Consider the following 22,326-nt stretch of genomic DNA (forward strand, 5'->3'; position numbering starts at 1 on the left):
CTATAACCCTTTCATAAAGTAATTAGTTCCTTCGGTACCTCAAAAATACACGTACCTTGAAAAGAAATATAAAGGCTAACAAGGATAATCAATATTTAGAAGATACCAAATAACAAATTAATAAATAAAGTGGGGGTGGGGTAGATGGGGAGGGGGCTTTGGCTTACTGCCCAAATTTCTGTATGTTCCGTCAGTGCATGGGATGGGGCCTTCACTTTATCCCTCACCCCAAAAATTACTGAAACATAAACCAAGAATAATAATCATTTAATAAAAAACAAATTGGGAACCATTAAACATTAGGGAGCTAAAAATGCTCCTTGAACTTTTCTTTGTTATATAGAGGGACAGGGAACCTACGCATGGGGGAAGTATGAGGCACAGAAAATTTAGGATGAAAACTTACACCTATATGGTGAAATTTAAAGACTTTGTGTCTGATAGTCCAGTCGAGGAAGCAGCAGGTTTCGTTATGGACTTATTTGACTCACTGTTAGAGGAACTCAAACGTCAGTGCCAAGTCAAAGATCGAGGTCGTTTGAGCCTATATATGTATCACGACAGTTTGAACTCTATTGTGTATCTCGGATTTAGTACAACTGCAGAATTAACCTCTTCCAAACTTTTGAGGGCTGTTGAAGACGTGCAGACGATGAGAGACAAATTTGACATCACCGATGGAAAAGCGACCATTCATATGGCATGCGTTGTACCTCCATGGGAAGAATACAACGACTACACTTCATCTGCTTACCTATAAGACTACCTAGCACAATGGACATAACAACAGATTTACGAATCAAAAGGGGTTCATGATGGGAATCATCTACGCTGGGAAACAAGTGGTAGCTGACCAGATTTTAAACGTGTTTAACGGATATAGAGAGAAACATGAACTTTGTCCTATTTGATTGTTTGTTACTTGTGTTAGCTTTTTCTTAAAAATGTACATTTAATGTAGCGTGAAAGAAAATGATATTCTTTTACGAAATGTAAGTATGCTGTATATGAAGTGTTTTTTTTTTTTAAAAAAAAAAAGGAATGATCTTTTAATTTTAAAAAGTAGTTTACTGGAACTAAGAACTAAATAAATTCTAAATAGGTCTGTGCACTGTGCAAATTATTGTTTTAAAAATGCATGAATTGGAGTCGAATGGCTCAAATTAAAATCTTGAGAATTTTCTTGGGGGCGAAATATCTTACTTCCTTCTTGGTTAACTTGCTAAGACTGACTTACGAACTGTTCTATAAATACCTTCAACGAAAGAGGTGAACCAATAAATTTATCCTGGAGTCTCATTAAAATCGCGCGAGATTTAAAATATTCAAAATCTACATCCGGTTTTTCCGTGGGTTACTTTCTCAATTGAAAACATTATTATCTCAGTCAACAGATTAGATGAGCGCTAAAAATAAATTGAGGTCTTTATATGGTAAATTACACCAATGCAAAACGTAACCATGCCGGAGGTTTTATTTCACAGAAACAATGTTTGAGAACAATGGGAAGGGCACCTGCTTGTTAAGGGTTTCGGTTAGTCCCGCATTAGTCCTCCAATGTAAGACACAGCACATGCTATTTTTGTTTTAGTGCTACTTCCTTGACGCCGAAACATAAATATCAGCGTCGAGGTCCTACTTGTAGGACTAGGGTTTAGGTATTTTGTACCACATATAGTGTTTACCAGGATTCCTCGATCCATTTTTGCTTAAAGTCCGGTTTAAAGTGCAGCATATTTCACTCTGACTCGACCAGGTCTTGAGTACTGTTCGATTGTGTAGAACCCACGTAATAAACATCTAATAAATGAGATAGAGATGGTTCAGAGGAGAGCTGCTGGATTCACCACAAATTCGTAACACTAGCAGCGTCATAGTCCTACAACGTAAGACACATCACCCGGTATTTTTGTTCTGGTGGATGATGGGTCTTACTACCTAACTAACGGTGCAGTGTAGCGCGTTTTGATGTCGACTAAGAGTGTAATGAAAGTCAGATTTTCAGGAATATCATACACAACTGGCAACCTATAATGACGCTTTTCTACAAAGTAAAGTTATAATGTTTTTGCCAGCCTTTACTTACCATGATGTCTTTTCTCTAATAAATTCAAATTCTCACAAAAGAAATGGACCTGTTTTCAAGTTTTGTTGGCCTACATTTCAGTTTTAACTGGAAAGTGATGAAAGCTGGGAATGCCGAAATAGGGTTAAGTTGAAATATTATTCTTTAACGAAACGAATAAAAATATATTATACCTATTGGAACTGTAAGCTACATTTTGTTTTGTTCAAGAAACATATCCCCTACATGAACCTACTTAAACATACTTTGTCATGTCTCGAATATAGTCGCATTGCAACAAATTCAAATGTATGTCAATGGAACATGAAAATGCGTCTATTTGCTGGTGTCATTTTCATTCTGCCAGGATAAAGACAGTACAGTAAGTATATTAATTACACATAACTTGGTGGAAGAGTATCGATATAGCCAAGTGTGAGATCTTCCTGAAACTGACTACTCATTCTGATATCAACGACACTAGAACAAGCTATACAAGGCCATTATTTGGATAGTAAGATAATAGCACTAAAACAAAAACGTGTGCTACGTCTCGCATTGTAGGACTAGCATTGTCAGTGCATTGTTGAACCATCTCCAGTGGGTATCTCTCGAATCCATGCAAACCAAGGCCCAGCTGACCAGATTGTACAAAATTGCAAACAACCTGGTGGACATAACATCGGACAAATACCTGACCCTGGCATATAGCCAAACTAGGGCAAATCACAGGAAAAAGTTTCTATTAAAGTCAGCATCAACAAATTGTTTCAAGTTCAGTTTCTTTCCATGTACAATAGGGACTTGGAGCAAATTATCAACAATAATTTCAGAAGCTCCTGACTTGGTATCTCACAAGCAGGAGCTTTCCAATAACACACTTTAATGAACTATTCAGCTACAAGACCTATTGATTCTCAAGGCTATGCCATTTGAAGTTCCTTATCTCATCACCACTATGGCAGCCAGATTGGCCTGAGTATGAAGTGATGAAAACATACACTGACACTCTTTTACTTATTTCTGCCTTTCCTATCATGAATCTTCTGACTGTCCTATCACTTCCATCTTTACTTTATATTTATCCACGCACCACCCATTGCTTAATAGTCAAATGTGACTGTGTCAACGTATTTATAGATAGAAAATATCCCTCGGCTTACCTGTTACCTACCAAAAGGTAAAAAAGCATATATTCTTAGAATTAAGTAAATCTGCCATGTGGCGTATGAAGACCCTCCCCCCATCTTAATTTTGGATTTCTCGGAGGCCTTCCCAATAAAAGCTGATTTAATGGCAACTTTAGGCCCTACTAAGCATGGAATACCCCCACCCAAACCCTAGCTTGAACAGATGCTTTGATCTGTGCTGGTTCATGTATGCCGATTCTTAATTAGGGACAAATGTTAAATAATCTACTTCCCAAGAAGAACACTCTGCACGTTACTGTAACATGATGTGGAATTTACTTTGATGAGTAAATGGTACTGTGATGCATGGTAGTATGTTTTCCACACAAAAATTACAAGATTATATCATTGGTAATATCTTGACATGGACTTGTTTTTTTTTTAGTTTGGGATTGCATTTACATAGTAAGAAACACTGGCTTATTGGAGCTATTTTACCAACTATCTCACTTGCAGCCAGAAGAAAATCTGAAAACAATGCAAAGGTTTCCTTTACCTTCATCTGTGCATCAGAGACCCCCAAATGTTGAATTTGACCCAAAGTTTTAACACCAACGTTTTTTTTACTCACTCTGACCACCACATTTGACACCAGGTCAGTGTATCACCTAGGGTGCGAGACTGAGAGTCAAAAATTTCCTTGGTGTCAAAACTTGGGGTCAGACTTAGTAAAATACAAACTTTGATATAAAAACTGGGGGTCAAATAAAAAAAATTAGGGTCTCAGAAGTGCAATGGAGTGAAAGGAAAACATTGCCAGGTGGAATTTTTACTCATAATCTCTCACCCCTATGGGAATTACTGACTGATTTTGTGTGTATTATCAATAGTGGACAATCAGTACATTGCGTAACATGTGTCTTGGTCAGATAATTAAGTGTACACATATGTTGCATCAACTTGCATGTATTAGCAACTTCTGCTGACCACCCACCCACCCCTTTACAGAATGTTTTGTATTTGTTTACATATTGGTATCTATTGCTTTTTAAATTATATTTTCTCACTCATTTTGATAAAAAAAATATTCATCACTTATATTAAACATAAAACAATAAAACAAAAGTGGCTTACCTTTACTGATCACTTGCACATCTCACCTCAGAACCTGAGTTTGAGTCTCAGCTTGACCAATATGAGTATAATGTGGAAAAGCTTGACAGTAGCTTCGCTTGAGTTGGTGGTTCTTCTTGGGGCTCTTCATCCACCAGATAAACTGGCTGCCATATATAGCCTAGCATGTGCTGAAAAACCTCAGAAAACCAACCTATCTAAGCATTATGACTGAATTTGAGATGGCCCTTTCTTGACCAAAGAATATATTAAATGGGAAAAGAAATCAGTAATCTTTCCTTCTAAACATCATAATTAACAGATTATCTTTTGTTCTAGTATTTTTAAAATGTTTCATGCAAAATGTAGTTTAAATTAGTCACCTGCCAGAATCATGGATCCTGTTACTGAAAAATAACTTCCCCTGACTATGAAACTAACTTGGAGAAAAAGTACCTTGACCCATTTTTATTACAAACCTGAAAAAAAATCACGATGTTGCTCTAGTGGCCTATCTTGTGACAACAGTCCTCTTATACATCAATAAAATCATACTGTATTCTTGAGAATATTTGGCATTAAATATAATAATCATTTCAGGATTATGTGTAAAATGCTTTTTCCTTTTAAAAAAATTTATTCTTAAAAATAATTTTTGTGACATGGAGTAAGTCTGTAGTATTTGATGAGAATATAAAGAGCCTGTGATGTGGCTAGTGGATGTTACAGGTGTATTATAAACCATTTGAATAATGAAGGGATAAAGATATTCTAATTATTGATGCATGAAAGAAAGAGTCACAAGGAGTGACACTTTTGACAAATACTTATAGAGAGTATCTGAAATCTAGTGTGAGCAGAAAAATGGCATGATTGACAAAAGTAAGAATGCAATTTTGTACATTATATAGAAAGAAAATTCATTTAATTACACTTGAAACTGCAAATGTATTATTTCTTTATAAAAAAATCTAGCACATGACCTAAAAATAAAAATGAATAATGATGAACAGACAAATATTGTCAAATGTATTACCTTATTTGCAAGTAGACAGCAGTACACACAGAGTGAAACCCCTTAAAACAAACTCGTTTTCTCCAATTCACTATTTAGGTAACTAAACAATAGAATGTTGGAAAACCCATTATTTACCAATATTCTCATCAAATATGCTGAGTGTTGTACCTCACACAATATAGTATACTGTTGGTTAACCATGCCTGTATTAAAGGTAGTGAAAAAGCAGACCACACTGCTAAAATAGCCCTATCTCTACAACCATTTAATTTTAAAATAACCTACACTGATTTTAAACCTCATTCAGTAAGTGGCAGGCATCATTAGAATGATGCTGTCAATAACAAGCTCAGTGTGATCAAACCTACCTTAGGTAGATGGCGTCCTTTCAACAGAACCATCTGTATGGATGACCTAGTCTTTTCAAGAATTAGAACTGATCATACTTATATAACCCATTCCTACATATTATTAGGCAAATAGTATATTTCTTGCACTGTGATATGATAGATTGTTTCGAATTCTGACTAAACGTGATCATTACTACAATGTTCAGCACATAAAGGAACTTTTACAACACGGTAAATGTGTCTTGTAGTTTAAGTTTCTTGAGGGAAGTTAACATTTATTCTAATATATAGTTTGTGTGCAGACCTATTTCCTTTGAGTATTTTTAACCAACATTTATACTGTTAATCACCCTTATTTATCTTTTATTATCTAACTACCCTTTATGCACACCATTTAGATCCTTCATTATATTTCTTCTTTGTGTTTTTGTACTTTATCATTTGCTGCTAATTAACCTTTTTGATACATACTGTTTTAACATACTTTTTGTGGCGCTACATGCCCATACAGTATAACGGTGTACTCACATAGATGACACGAGAGAGGCAGAAAGAGAGAGTTGTTGTAAGGTTTAACGTCCATTTTTCAGCACAAGATAGGCTATACATGGTTGCCAGTATAAATGGTGGAGGAGGAACCTGGGTAAACCCTAGAAAGTACCACCGACCTACGAGAAGCCACTGGCAAGCTTTCTCACATACCCACATTGGCTGAGCCCTAGACTAAAACCCATGCAGACAGGTGAGATGGTATTGATCCGTAATGGTGAGTGCTTTAGACCACTTGGCCACTCGGGGTCCCAGCAAGAAAGAAAGAAACTTTTTTTTATAATTCTTTTAAGAATTAAGTGTTTTATATTTAAGCAGCCTTTTGGAATCGCCTATATTAAGTTTTGATTTAGGCTTTTGCAGCATAGTGCAAAATTTTATTTTTTAATTTGTCATTTCAGATTAGTTGGAGATAAAACACTTAAAGATGAGTTTAAACAATGTAGGGCAAGAGCAGCTAGATGCGAAATGTCTTGAAAGCAGGGTGAGTATTTTTAGCTTTATCCAATTTCATCCAAAGCTGTCTTATCTATTGTAGGTTTATATTTCACATCTACATGCTTTCGTTACCAATTTATCATCTCACAGTTGTCTCATCTTGTAGATGACTTTAAGTTTCATGAAGAACTACATGTATGTTTGTAGTGAGATTTGATCACAGATCTGTCAGAAAAGAAAACGAAACATGTATATGTATATTTGTAGTTAGATTTGAACACACATCTGTCAGAAAAGAAAAAGAAACGTATATGTATATTAGTAGTTAGATTTGAACACAGATCTGTCAGAAAAGAAAAAGGTTCCACTGTCATTTTAGACCAAGAATCATTATGATTCTAACTTGAATTTTTGATGTGTTTTTCGTTTTCATGTAGATCCAAATTATTTGTTGGAGGGTCAAACTGCAATAGATCTGAGACCCTTTTAATGACGACTAATTTATTGTTTCTTGCAGTGGAAATTTTGATAAGTTTTGACATTATGAAATTAGAAGACTTAAGCCTATAGATTCAGCAAAGATATAGATTGCAGAAACTCTACGAGACATGTGGAGAAAATATGGTTGGGAGGACATTCAGGTGCAAAAGCCAGTATTTCTCATTTACCATCCCAATTTTCAAGCAACACATCTGTGAGGACATATTCAGAAGAAATAAAAATGTGGGTTGGTCACCCATAGATTGGTCTATAGATTTCAGTTAGAATTAAATTGTGTATTTATTGAAAAGGTAAAGGTCTGTGATTAAGCCCCTGCTTTTACATGCTTTGGTAATAAATCATTTTGAAGTTTTAATTTTTGCCACTTTTCTTTACACCAACAGTATTTCAGAAAAACCATATTCAAGAATGCATCTGCCAAAACAAAACACAAAATGTTATTGATTAAACTAAGGATCAATTTCTGGGGTTTTATGAGCAAGTTTATCCATACCACTGTGCAGAATAAAAATTACAAATGTAATGAATGACTTAGTTATGGTTTTGTAGGATGATTAGGATTAGATAAACATGAATCGGTTTAATATTCTGTACAATTTATAAATGTGATTTGCATACTTTAAATGGGAAAATATTCTTACAGGTTGCAGAGCCTTTGAAAGATTATAATTACCAGCATGCACCTCAGATATCCAGGATGTCAAAATTATCTCTCTCAAAGAAAGCTCTTAAGGAAAGCCACCAACAAATCGAGAAGGACTTGTTTGACAAAAATAAAGTTTTAAAATCTAAGGATGAAAGTCATCAAGGTGATGTTGGAAGTCAAGTTTTTAGCTTAAAGGACATATCAACTGATTTCAGAAGTTCTGATGGTGGAAGACTACCAGAAGATGGTTGTCACCATAGTAATCAAGGTCCACTATCAAAGCATGGTGTTGAAGAATATGAAAAAGACACAAAAAGAGTGAATGACATTATATTTCCTGAGTATAATAAAAAGTCAAATCACAGAGAAGTTGAGGAAGATGAAGACACTGAGGATGAGGAGGAGGAAGATGAGCAGTGGATAAAAGACAAGGAGATAGAGAAGGATGAAGAAGCTAGAGCAAGGGAGGAGGAAGAGGAGGGGGATGACTTTGCTGAAGATTTTTCTAATTTGAGTATAATTCAGGGAGACAATATCATCAACACAGCTGAGAAGGGGAATGTACCCCATAGTGAAGTCCTTGAAGCATCTCATGCCAGCAATGCAAATCGGTGCACCAGCCCTGAGAGTTCAGAATCCAATCCAGTGCATGAAAACCTTAACCATGAAAGTCAACACAACAGCCTTGAAAATGAAAAATCCACCTCTGAGGGTCAGAAGACCAGCTCTAGACAAATCGATAGGTCTGCCTACCTCAGACTAGGAATGAAAATTATAAAGAAATCTTCTAGTTCCTCAAATACTAGAGATGTAACAGTTCCATTTGCATCATCTAAAAATGAAGAATTTGCCACATTATCAAAACCACTCACCACACTTCGAGAAACCAAATCATCAAGTTCGCTAAATGAAAGCAAAATTAGCAAGCCTATTGTCAATGAAAGGGATCTGGACATTACTTTGTCTGACCGATTAAGGATGAAGTCAGGTGGCTACACTGGATCTACTTTGCAGACTTCAGCTAGTAAAGATTCTCTCAAGGGTGTTAACTCTCAACAAATCATAGATTTGACATCGGATGATGAAAATAAATCTTCCCAAAAGAGCCATCAGATTTCAAGTTTTACCTCCAGGCCTGCAGTAAGTAAAAGTTCTAGATTTACAGCAAATTCAGGCTCTAGACATACAACAAACTCTCAACCTCAGGAATTAAAGCATGATGCCAAACCAAAGCAAGGATCTCAAAGCCATGATGCACCTCTGCCACTTCTTTTCAGCCAAGCAGGTCATGAATCACTTGAGCATTTGATGTTGAGGAGAAACGAGCTGTTGAAGTCGCACAAAAAACATAAAGTGAGTGTTATTATTTCTGAATCATGCACGTAAACATAGTTTGGTCAGGATGGTTTTGAACAAATTCAAATATAAGTGATTACCAGTCCAACAGTAGAGCAGTTGAATGAGTGAAGGTTTAATGTGCATTAAATTGAAATTACAGACGTCTGAGTCTTAAAGTGAAATGAAGGAAAGTATTTGATAGTTGTGCAAAATTAATTTTTTATATATGGTCAAGGCAACAAATTATTTTCTTAGTTGTGGAACTAGCCAATATGTGGAGTCATATTTAACACTGTATTTACAACAATGAAGGATGCTGCTTGGCTGAAAATATTACCATAAGTTTTCAGAAGAGGCTTACATATGGGTTAATTGTATGAAAGAGTAGGCATGCAAATAAATTCTTTTCATGTTTGGGTACCATATATGTTTAAATGGATCATTCCTAACTTATTAGACTAAATATTGGGTTTAATATCATCTGTGTTTCATATTGGATTTTTATCTTTGTTCTCAGCACATTGAGTCTACCATAAAGCTCTCTAGCCTTCCAGACAAAGGCGAGAAACTCCGACATCTCATCACTGACATAGAAATGAAAATAATTGAATACAATGAGAAAATCAAAGCTGCCAGAGCCAATCCAATGCAGTCAGGTTTGTTGTGATATAGTGTCTTATTGGCATTTGTTGGAATAATTTTTATATGTTCCATCTCCAGCAGTTTAATGTTTGTAATAATAATAAATATGATTCACCAATTTCTATCCATATACCTTATTTTAGTATAAACTAGCTTTTACTCACCTGGCCATGAGGCCCAGTGAACCACTAGCATGGCCCTGTCTCCATCAGCAGTTGCTATGGCATGGCCCTGCCTCCATCAGCAGTTGCTATGGCATGGCCCTGCCACCATCAGCAGTTGTTATGGCATGGCCCTGTCTCCATCAGCAGTTGTTATGGCATGGCCCTGCCTCCATCGACACATGCTATGGCATGGCCCTGCCAACATCAGCAGTTGCTATTGCATGGCCCTGTTTCCATCAGCAATTGCTATGGCAAGGCCCTGCCTCCATCAGCAGTTGCTATGGCATGGCCCTGTGTCCATCAGCAGATAGTTATGGCATGGCTGTGCCTTCATCAACACATGCTATGGCATGGTCCTGCCAACAATAGCAGTGGCATGGCCCTGCCTCCATCAGCAGTTGCTATGGCATGGCCCTGCCTCCATCAGAAGTTGCTATGGTATGGCCCAGCCTCCATCAACACATGCTTTGGCATGGCCCTGCCTCTATCAGAAGTTGCTATGGCATGGTCCTGCCTCCATCAGCATTTATTATCGCATGACCCTGCCTCCATCAGCAGTTGCCATGGCATGGCCTTGCCTTCATCAGAAGTTGTTATGGCATGGCCTTACCTCGCTCCACCAGCAGTTGCTTTTTTTTAATAGTCTTTTACTACTTTTCCAATTTCAACCAAAATTGATAGACACCACTTTGGCATGACGGTCATTTAGGTTTGTGCAACTATGTTGATTAGTGATCAAATATGCCCACTGTTAATGAAAATAGTAAAACCTTTAAATTACTTTTCAAAAACCATTTAGCAGAATTTGACTAAATTTGACAGAAAGCACCCTGGCATAGACAGCTTTTAGATTTGTACAAATGATGTCAATCTGTGAAATTTTTTTAGAAAAACCTTTAAATGCTTTCTTCTCAAAAACTTCTCAACAGAATTTGACCGATTTTTTTTAATATATAATAAAATAAGCATTCTTTCATAAAGATTTTTCAGATTTTTTCCAAATAATACTTGTTTGTTTTAACTAGTGTTTCAAGGGTGTTTGTTCTTATGCATTATGATCAGTTAGTATTGTCAAAACAAACATTTTACTTTTTTTTCTTCTTCTTTCCTTACTTTTTTGGTCTGCTTTGGTATTTATGGACTCCCAACCCAACTCACCATGCTGCATTGAAAACACTGAATTAATTTGTCTGAATTGAAGTAAATAGCAGTTTAGGTTGTTTTTTTAAATTAAGACTAATAATAAAATGAATATTGTTTTCCCTGTTTGTCTTTAAACTCAGTATGGCCAAAAATGTTCACTTAGTGACAAAGATGGGTTTTAGGTAAAGAAGGGCAGTAACTCTCAATGCATTGTTCATTAAATGCGTGGACTGTCTCAGAAATATTATCTAGAAAGTGATTTATTCACAATGAAAATTGAATAAATTCACTTTCAAGAATACTTGACTGGCAAGCAAAAACTTGACGATTTGTGCAGACAGTCAATGACTCAATAAATTTGCAGGGGCCCCGAGTGGTTTAAAGCGCTGTCCGTTACGGATCACTGCCATCTCACCTCTGTCTGTGTGGGTTCGAGTCTAAGATTCAGCCAATGTGGGTATGTGAGAAAGCTTGCCAGTAGCTTCTCGTGGGTCGGTGGTTCTTTCCGGGGTTTTCCTGGGTTCTTCCTCCACCATTAATGCTGGCCGCCATGTATAGCCTATCGTGTGCTGAAAAATGGTGTTAAACCCTACAACAACAACAACAACAACAACAACAACAATAAATTTGCAAATAATACCAGAATAAAATTTGGATACATTGATAGATACATAAAGGATTTGTTGACTTTGAGATTAACCATGTTCTGTATTATATGCTTTATCAACTTGCTATACTGTGTACTATCTTTTCAAGAGATCTGAAAAACAGATAATACATAGTGATGTTTAAAGCTATGTGACTATTCAGAACTTTTACATTATGATTTCCGGGTGCACCAAGTGGCCGAGTGGTCTAAAGCGCTCTCCGTTATGGATCACTGCTATCTCACTTCTGTCTGCGTGGCTTCGAGTCTCGGATTCAGCCAATGTGGGTATGTGAGAAAGATTGCCAGTAGTTTCTCATGAGTCGGTGGTTCTTTCTGGGGTTTTTACTAGGTTCTTCCTCCACCATTAATACTGGCCACCATGTATAGCCTATTGTGTGCTGAAAAATGGCGTTAAACCCTACAACAACAACAAAAACAACATTATGATTTCCATGTGAGTGGGTGATTGAATTTCAGGTGTTACAGCAGATTTGAAGTTGTTTAAACAAATTCAGCATTGCATCGTTTATGCTTATGTCTTTCTTGTTTATTTTACAAAATGCTGCCCAGCTGCGCAGTAGCGATTCATAGTCAACAGGGTTGTCAGTGACACTATGTGCTAGGTCAACAAATGAATATTCAGATACTGGTTTTCTGATTTGAATATTCAAAAAAAGTATTCTGATTAAATTTTTGCATATTTGTTTCAGCTTTTCTACAACAGTAGACAAGTTAAATACTGTAAGCAGTGCTTCGTTCCTGTTATCCAATGTCTAGCTATACAGCCAAGATATAGTTTTATATGGAAACTTTTACCATCATTTTTTTGTAGCAGCAGTTCCTCCAGCTCTAACAAAAGCACCAGGGATAGATGACAGAAAAGAAACTTCACATTTACCAGGTATGGATTTTTTTTCAGTATTCAAGTCATTTGTTAAATTTTTTATATATTTAAAATTGTATAAAAAAAAATGGTTTGATATCTTACCAAACATTATTGTGTATACACATTACTTTTAAAGGCTTGTTCACAAGTTCAGGGTACTATTCTTTCCAGCAGCCCAAGTTTTTCCTACAGTTCCTACTTTATCCTAACGTTTTGTCAGATTTGGTCGTATTTTTCATACTTTTTCCAATTTTATGTTACAAATCAGTCACACAGTGCATGAATAACTATACAATAGCAAGTTCAAATATGGTCACTTAGAAGTAGATTTCGGTGTTTAAGAAGATAGAAGCAGCCTGTAGTAAAGTGGGAGGAGTTTAAGAAGATGGGGGCAACCTATAGTAAAGTGGGAGGAGTTTAAGAAGATGCAGGCAACCTGTAGTAAAGTGGGAGGAGTTTAAGAAGATGGGGGCAACCTGTAGTAAAGTGGGAGGAGTTTAAGAAGATGCGGGCAACCTGTAGTAAAGTGGGAGGAGTTTAAGAAGATGGGGGCAACCTGTAGTAAAGTGGGAGGTGTTTAAAAAGATGGGGGCATCCTGTAGTAAAGTGGGAGGTATTTAAGAAGATGGGGGCAACCTGTAGTAAAGAGGAAGGTGTTTATGAACATGGGGCAACCTGTAGTAAAGTGAGAGATGTTTATGAACATAGGAGCAACCTGTAGTAAAATGGGAGGTGTTTAAGAAGATAGAAGCAGCCTGTAGTAAAGTGGGAGGAGTTTAAGAAGATGGGGGCAACCTGTAGTAAAGTGGGAGGTGTTTAAGAAGATGGGGGCAACCTGTAGTAAAGTGGGAGGAGTTTAAGAAGATGGGGGCAACCTGTAGTAAAGTGGGAGGTGTTTAAGAAGATGGGGGAAACCTGTAGTAAAGTACGAGGCGTTTAAGAAGATGGGGGCATCCTGTATTAAAGTGGGAATTGTTTAAGAAGATGGGGGCATCCTGTAGTTAAGTGGGAGGTATTTAAGAAGATGGGGGCAACCTATAGTAACGAGGGAGGTGTTTATGAACATAGGGGCAACCTGTAGCAAAGTGAGAGGTGTTTATGGACATAGGGGCAACCTGTAGTAAAGTGAGAGGTGTTTATGAACATAGGGGCAACCTGTAATAAAGTGAGATGTGTTTATGAACATAGGGGCAACCTGTAGTAAAGTGGGAGGTGTTTAAGAAGATAGGAGCAACCTGTTGTAAAGAGGGAGGTGTTTAAGAAGATGGGGCAATCTGTAGTACAGTGGGAAGTATTTAAGAAGATAGAGGCAACCAGTAGTAAAGTGGGAAGTGTTTAAACAGATAGGGGCAACCTGTAGTAAAGTGGGAGGTGTTTAAGAAGATAGGAGCAACCTGTTGTAAAGAGGGAGGTGTTTAAGAATATAGTGGCAACCTGTAGTAATGTGGGATAATTTTAAGAAAATAGAGGCAACCTGCATTAAAATGCAAAGTGTTTAAGATCAGAGCAACCTGTAGTAAAGAGGGAGGTGTTTAAAAAGATAGAGGCAAACTGTAGTAAAGTGGGAGTTGTTTAAGAACATAGGGGCAACCTGTAGTAAAGAGGGAGGTGTTTAAGAAGATAGAGGCAACCTGTAGTAAAGAGGGCGGTGTTTAAGAATATAGGAGCAACCTGTTGTAAAGAGGGAGGTGTTTAAGAAGATAGGTGCATCCTGTAGTAAAATGGGAGGTATTGAAGAAGATAGAGGCAGCCTGCTTTAAAGTGGGAGGTGTTGAAGATGATAGGGGCAACCTGTAGTAAAGAGGGAGGTGTTTAAGAAATAGTGGCAACCTGTAGTAATGTGGGATAAGTTTAAGAAGATAGAGGCAACCTGTAGTAAAATGCAATGTAGTAAAGTGTGGGGTGTTGAAGAAGATAAGGGCAACCTGTTGTAAAGTGGAAGGTGTTGAAAAAGATAGGGGCAACCTGTAGTAAAGTGGGAGGTGTTTAAGAAGATAGGTGCAACCTGTAGTAATGTGGGAGGTGTTTAAGAAGATTAGGCATCCTGTAGTAAAGTGGGAGGTGTTTAAGAAGAGAGAGGCAACCTGTAGTAAAGTGGGAAGTGTTTAAGAAGATGGGGCAATCTGTAGTAAAGTGGGAGGTGTTTAAGAAGATATTGGCAACCTGTAGTAAAGTGGTAAGTGTTTAAGAAGATAGAGGCAACCTGTTGTAAAGTGGGAGGTGTTTAAGAAGAGAGAACTAGTATATGAGTAAGAGCCATCATTGGTTGAAGTTTATAAAGGTAAGTGAACTGAAGTTTTTTTTTTCCATAATATTTATCAACTTCATACTGTTTTCATTTATATATCCCTATTTTCCCTACTGTTTCACAAATGTTTGCTTGAAAGAGTGAGCTATGTTCAACTGTTTCTTTTCATATTATTGATTCTTATAAACTTTTTGTATCTTTTAGCTGGTGTGAGAAGTGTCTCAGTTGTAGGGTCTGGCTATCAACCTCACAATCCTCAGGGATACCGACAGAGCACCTACATTCCGGAAGTCGGTGAAATACCACCACACATCCTTCAGCAGTTATATGCAGGTAAGGTACTGATGCACATGACATGTAAAATTTCCATTTCTGAATATATGAAATAATATAAAGGATTGACAAGTACATCATCATCACAACCAATTCTTTTATTTAGTTATTGAAAAACGTATTAAGGTCAAAAGTCATTTGAGGTAAAACATTTTCAGTTTACATTTTTTTTGGGTGCTGATTTCCAGGTGAAATAAAGCAATTATGTTCTGCTGGATAAAATTTTATGTTCATTGTAAATTGGGCCATGATCTTATCAATGGCTTTTTAATTTGTTTCCCCTTTCTGGCTAAAATGCATGGACATCCTTTTTTAATTTGTTTTCCCTGTCTGGTTAAAATGCATGGACATCCTTTTTTAATTTGTTTCCCCTTTCTGGCTAAAATGCATGGGTGTCCTTTTTTAATTTGTTTCCCCTTTCTGGCTAAAACGCATGGACATCCTTTTTTAATTTGTTTCCTCTTTCTGGCTAAAACGCATGGACATCCTTTTTTAATTTGTTTTCCCTTTCTGGCTAAAATGCATGGACATCCTTTTTTAATTTGTTTTCCCTTTCTGGCTAAAACGCATGGACATCCTTTTTTAATTTGTTTCCCCTTTCTGCTAAAACGCATGGACATCCTTTTTTAATTTGTTTCCCCCTTTCTGGCTAAAATGCATGGACATCCTTTTTTAATTTGTTTCCCCTTTCTGCTAAAACGCATGGACATCCTTTTTTAATTTGTTTTCCCTTTCTGGCTAAAACGCATGGACATCCTTTTTTAATTTGTTTCCCCTTTCTGGCTAAAACGCATGGGCATCCTTTTTTAATTTGTTTCCCCTTTCTGGCTAAAACGCATGGACATCCTTTTTTAATTTGTTTACCCTTTTGGACTAAAATGCATGGACATCCTTTTTTAATTTGTTTCCCCTTTCTGGCTAAAATGCATGGGCATCCTTTTTTAATTTGTTTACCCTTTTGGGCTAAAATGCATGGACATCCTTTTTTAATTTGTTTCCCCTTTCTGCTAAAATGCATGGACATCCTTTTTTAATTTGTTTCCCTTTCCTGCTAAAATGCATGGACATCATTTTTTAATTTGTTTCCCATTTCTGGCTAAAACGCATGGACATCCTTTTTTAATTTGTTTCCCCTTTCTGGCTAAAACGCATGGGCATCCTTTTTTAATTTGTTTACCCTTTTGGGCTAAAATGCATGGACATACTTTTTTAATTTGTTTCCCCTTTCTGGCTAAAATGCATGGGCATCCTTTTTTAATTTGTTTACCCTTTTGGGCTAAAATGCATGGACATCCTTTTTTAATTTGTTTCCCCTTTCTGCTAAAATGCATGGACATCCTTTTTTAATTTGTTTCCCCTTCCTGCTAAAATGCATGGACATCATTTTTTAATTTGTTTCCCATTTCTGGCTAAAACGCATGGACATTCTTTTTTAATTTGTTTTCCCTTTCTGGCTAAAACGCATGGACGTCCTTTTTTAATTTGTTTCCCCTTTCTGGCTAAAACGCATGGACATCCTTTTTTAATTTGTTTCCCCTTTCTGGCTAAAACGCATGGAATCCTTTTTTAATTTGTTTCTCCTTTCTGGCTAAAACGCATGGACATCCTTTTTTAATTTGTTTCCCCTTTCTGGCTAAAACGCATGGACATCCTTTTTTAATTTGTTTCCCCTTTCTGGCTAAAACGCATGGACATCCTTTTTTAATTTGTTTCCCCTTTCTGGCTAAAACGCATGGACATCCTTTTCTAATTTGTTTCCCCTTTCTGGCTAAAACGCATGGACATCCTTTTCATCTTCCTTAAATTTTATGTGTAGTATAATATTGAATTTATACTGATCTTTATGTGTAAGCAGAGTAACCATTATAACTAAAAATGGACATAAGGAAAACTTGTCTTAAAGACATATTATTGTTATTTCTGTGACATTTGCAGAAACAAGCTTAAAATCTTGCTGTATTAATAATAAACCTTGTTGGCTGTATTAATAATAAATCTTTTTGGCTGTATCAATAATAAACTGTGTTGGGCGTATTGTGTTGGGTGTATTAATAAATAAACTGAACAGGTTGTATTAATAATAAACTGTGTTGGGTGTATTAATAATAAACCCAGTTGGGTGTATTGGTAATGACCTGTGCTGACTGTGTTGGGTGTATTAATAATAAACTGTGTTGTGTGTATTAATAATAAACTGTGTTGGGTGTATTAATAATAAACCAGGTTGGGTGTATTAATAATGAACCCAGTTGGGTGTATTGGTAATGACCTGTGCTGACTGTGTTGAGTGTATTAATACAAATCTGTTTTGTACAATTATAATTAACTATGTTGGGTGTATTCATTGTAATCTGTGTTGGGTGTATTCATTATAAACTGTGTTCAGTGTATTAATAATAAACTGTGTTGGGTATATTCATAATAAACTGTTGGGTGTATTCATATAAACTGTGTTGGGTATATTCATCATAAACTTTGTTGGGTGTATTCATAATAAATTGTGTTGGGTGTATTCATTGTAAACTGTGTTCATTGTATTAATAATAATCTGTGTTGGGTGTATTCATAATAAACTGTTGGGTGTATTTATTATAAACTGTGTTCGGTGTATTAAAATCATTATAAACTGTGTTCGGTGTATTAAAAATAAACTATGTTTGGTATATTCATAATGAACTGTTGGGTGTATTCATAATGAACTGTGTTGGGTGTATTCATAATGAACTGTGTTGGGTGTATTCACAATGAACTGTGTTGGGTGTATTCACAATGAACTGTGTTGGGTGTATTCATAATGAACTGTGTTGGGTGTATTCATAATGAACTGTGTTGTGTGTATTCATAATGAACTGTGTTGGGTGTATTCACAATGAACTATGTTGGGTGTATTCACAATGAACTGTGTTGGGTGTATTCACAATGAACTGTGTTGGGTGTATTCACAATGAACTGTGTTGAGTGTATTCATAATAAACTATCTTGGGTGTATTCACAATGAACTATGTTGGGTGTATTCATAATGAACTGTGTTGGGTGTATTCACAATGAACTGTGTTGTATTCACAATGAACTGTGTTGGGTGTATTCACAATGAACTGTGTTGGGTGTATTCATAATGAACTGTGTTGGGTGTATTCACAATGAACTGCGTTGTGTGTATTCACAATGAACTGTGTTGTGTGTATTCACAATGAACTGTGTTGGGTGTATTCATAATGAACTGTGTTGTGTGTATTCACAATGAACTGTGTTGGGTGTATTCACAATGAACTGTGTTGTGTGTATTCATAATGAACTGTGTGGGATGTATTCATAATGAACTGTGTTGGGTGTATTCACAATGAACTGTGTGGGTGAATTCACAATGAACTGTGTTGGGTGTATTCACAATGAACTGTGTTGGGTGTATTCATAATGAACTGTGTTGGGTGTATTCATAATGAACTGTGTTGGGTGTATTCACAATGAACTGTGTTGGGTGTATTCACAATGAACTGTGTTGTGTGTATTCATAATGAACTGTGTTGGGTGTATTCACAATGAACTGTGTTGGGTGTATTCACAATGAACTGTGTTGTGTGTATTCACAATGAACTGTGTTGGGTGTATTCATAATGAACTGTGTTGGGTGTATTCACAATGAACTGTGTTGGGTGTATTCACAATGAACTGTGTTGGGTGTATTCACAATGAACTGTGTTGGGTGTATTCATAATGAACTGTGTTGGGTGTATTCACAATGAACTGTGTTGGGTGTATTCACAATGAACTGTGTTGAGTGTATTCATAATGAACTATCTTGGGTGTATTCACAGTGAACTATGTTGGGTGTATTCATAATGAACTGTGTTGGGTGTATTCACAATGAACTGTGTTGGGTGTATTCACAATGAACTGTGTTGTGTGTATTCACAATGAACTGTGTTGGGTGTATTCATAATGAACTGTGTTGTGTGTATTCACAATGAACTGTGTTGGGTGTATTCACAATGAACTGTGTTGGGTGTATTCACAATGAACTGTGTTGGGTGTATTCATAATGAACTGTGTTGTGTGTATTCACAATGAACTGTGTTGGGTGTATTCACAATGAACTGTGTTGGGTGTATTCATAATGAACTGTGTTGGGTGTATTCATAATGAATTGTGTTGGGTGTATTCATAATGAGCTGTGTTGGGTGTATTCACAATGAACTGTGTTGGGTGTATTCACAATGAACTGTGTTGTGTGTATTCATAATGAACTGTGTTGGGTGTATTCACAATGAACTGTGTTGGGTGTATTCACAATGAACTGTGTTGTGTGTATTCACAATGAACTGTGTTGGGTGTATTCATAATGAACTGTGTTGGGTGTATTCACAATGAACTGTGTTGGGTGTATTCATAATGAACTGTTGTGTGTATTCACAATGAACTGTGTTGGGTGTATTCACAATGAACTGTGTTGGGTGTATTCACAATGAACTGTGTTGGGTGTATTCATAATGAACTGTGTTGGGTGTATTCATAGTGAACTGTGTTGTGTGTATTCATAATGAACTGTGTTGGGTGTATTCACAATGAACTGTGTTGGGTGTATTCACAATGAACTGTGTTGGGTGTATTCATAATGAACTGTGTTGGGTGTATTCATAATGAATTGTGTTGGGTGTATTCATAATGAGCTGTGTTGGGTGTATTCACAATGAACTGTGTTGGGTGTATTCACAATGAACTGTGTTGTGTGTATTCATAATGAACTGTGTTGGGTGTATTCACAATGAACTGTGTTGGGTGTATTCACAATGAACTGTGTTGTGTGTATTCACAATGAACTGTGTTGGGTGTATTCATAATGAACTGTGTTGGGTGTATTCACAATGAACTGTGTTGGGTGTATTCATAATGAACTGTTGTGTGTATTCACAATGAACTGTGTTGGGTGTATTCACAATGAACTGTGTTGGGTGTATTCACAATGAACTGTGTTGGGTGTATTCATAATGAACTGTGTTGGGTGTATTCATAGTGAACTGTGTTGTGTGTATTCATAATGAACTGTGTTGGGTGTATTCACAATGAACTGTGTTGGGTGTATTCACAATGAATTGTGTTGGGTGTATTCACAATGAACTGTGTTGGGTGTATTCACAATGAACTGTGTTGGGTGTATTCACAATGAACTGTGTTGTGTGTATTCACAATGAACTGTGTTGGGTGTATTCACAATGAACTGTGTTGGGTGTATTCATAATGAACTGTGTTGGGTGTATTCATGATAAGCTGTTAGGCATATTAATAAAAAGCTGATGGTGGTATTAATAATAAACTGTGTTGGGTGTATTGTGTTGAGTGTATTAATAATAAACCATGTTGGGTGTATTTATAATAAACCATATGTTGGGTGTATTTATAATAAACCATGTTGGGTGTAATAATAAGCTGTATTGGGTGTACTAATAAGCTGCACTGGGTGTACTAATAAGCTGTATTGGGTGTAATAATAAGCTGTATTGGGTGTAATAATAAACTGTATTGGGTGGTTTAAGAAGTAGTTTACAGTAGTTTTTTGGTGATTCATCCATGAACGCTACTTAGTTAATCAGATATGCAAGGATTTCTGATGATTATTAGATTTTCTGCAGTTCAAAATTCTTGTATAAAAGTACAGAGGGTTGTTCCAGTAAAACATACTTGGGTCCAAGGAAAGGTGCTTTCACAATGAAACAGTCACCATACATCCAGTTTAGATTTGTGTACTTTTGTGACTTTTTCTACATTCATCACCACCCATAAAAAATAAAATAAAAAGTATTTCACAAATGAGAAGACATATGAATGATTCATAATAAAAATGGACGACTTGGAACTTACATTTGATTGCTTTTCTGGGTTACCTTGTTACAATGGTAACTAGCAGAACCCCTGCTCCTGTATTTTCTCTTTAATTATTGCTATTGGTTTGGGATGAAAAATTACTATGATTCATTAAAGATCCCAGTGATCAATTAGGCACAAAAAGTTACTTTTGCAACCTTCATCTCTGTAATATCAATGAAATTTTTAATTTGTAAACTTGATGTTTCTTAATTTCATTACATCCAAGAACTTGCTATTTTTAATATTTTTTTTACAGCTAATCCCCAAGCCATGACCCTATATGGAGGCAGAATGACAGCTGATCGCCTTAGGGAAGTTGGTAGTGTCACTAAGGATGCCATAGAAAAACTACACAAGTAAGACTCATTGGCTGGAAAGTGTGGGAGAGAGTTATTTTTCATAAAGGATTCTCTGAAGATAGGGAGAGGGTTCCTGGATTATTTTTGTGGGATCTCTCCAGCATATAGAGCTGTGTATTGCCAGTTATGTTGTTTTTTTTTGTAATATGTATCTGATAACAAGGTCACAATATGATATATGAGACAGATGTTGCTAGGAGAACTTATCGTATGAATTATAGAAACTTTGTATGAATTAGTGCAATTGGAGACCAGTGACGTGCAAAAACTGCAAATTAGTTTAAAGTTGTGCATTTGAAAATGTACTCTCTGTAGTATAGAATTTTTATTCAGCCGTTCACCCTTGAAGTGCTTGTTGCAATATAAGTTATGCTGGTGGAAATATCAAAGCTCTAGCTGCAACATGTCTTTTCATAACTGCTTACACATCTGGGTTCTTTGGCTTGACATGAATGGTTGTTTAACTAAATTTGATTGGCATATCTAGCCCTGGAGCAAGATTATTGGACCTGGGAAAGCATTGATGGAGATACCATTGAGTGATTTTGAACCTGAAAATGGTGTTAAATATGAGTCCGATGTACATGCAGGATGAACAGAAACACAGCAAGCCATTCATCTCAGCAATATTTGGAAATTAAATCTAGAATAGGCAGAATAAAAAGTCAAATTAGAATACAGACAGTTAAAAGCCAAATTAGAATAGGGACAATTAAAAGCCCAATTAAAACACAGACAGCTAAAAGCCAAGTTAAAAAGAGACAATTAAAAGCCAAATTAGAATACAGACAATTAAAAGCTGAGTGCAATTTTTGTTTCTTTCTCAAGCAATTTAGCCCTGTGGGATTGTTTGCTACAAAACCATATAGGCCTATAAAGGTTGGGATTAAGG

At 36.3% G+C, this 22,326-nt stretch overlaps 1 protein-coding gene across 4 annotated transcripts in view; it reads left to right on the top strand.

Moving 5' to 3' along the window:
• The first annotated feature begins 266 nt into the window (after positions 1–266).
• LOC149795623 (transcription termination factor 2-like) overlaps positions 267–22,326 on the top strand; it is a 99,391-nt gene continuing 77,331 nt past the window's right edge. The window contains exons 1-7 of one of the 4 annotated variants that reach the window (XM_089965456.1): positions 267–992; positions 6,627–6,709; positions 7,808–9,163; positions 9,666–9,804; positions 12,579–12,647; positions 15,085–15,213; positions 21,332–21,431. In XM_089965456.1, coding sequence (XP_089821582.1) covers positions 6,653–6,709; positions 7,808–9,163; positions 9,666–9,804; positions 12,579–12,647; positions 15,085–15,213; positions 21,332–21,431 — 1,850 coding nt within the window. In that variant the 5' untranslated portion in view covers positions 267–992; positions 6,627–6,652. Of the gene's footprint in view, positions 993–1,326; positions 1,434–1,457; positions 1,560–6,626; positions 6,710–7,807; positions 9,164–9,665; positions 9,805–12,578; positions 12,648–15,084; positions 15,214–21,331; positions 21,432–22,326 lie in introns of those variants that run through there. The other 3 variants (XM_089965454.1, XM_089965458.1, XM_089965455.1) reach the window with 3 other exon arrangements.

Source organism: Sinohyriopsis cumingii, chromosome 7, assembly GCF_028554795.1.
Source record: "Sinohyriopsis cumingii isolate HCF-2022 chromosome 7, ASM2855479v2, whole genome shotgun sequence".
NCBI classification, from domain to species: domain Eukaryota; kingdom Metazoa; phylum Mollusca; class Bivalvia; order Unionida; family Unionidae; genus Sinohyriopsis; species Sinohyriopsis cumingii.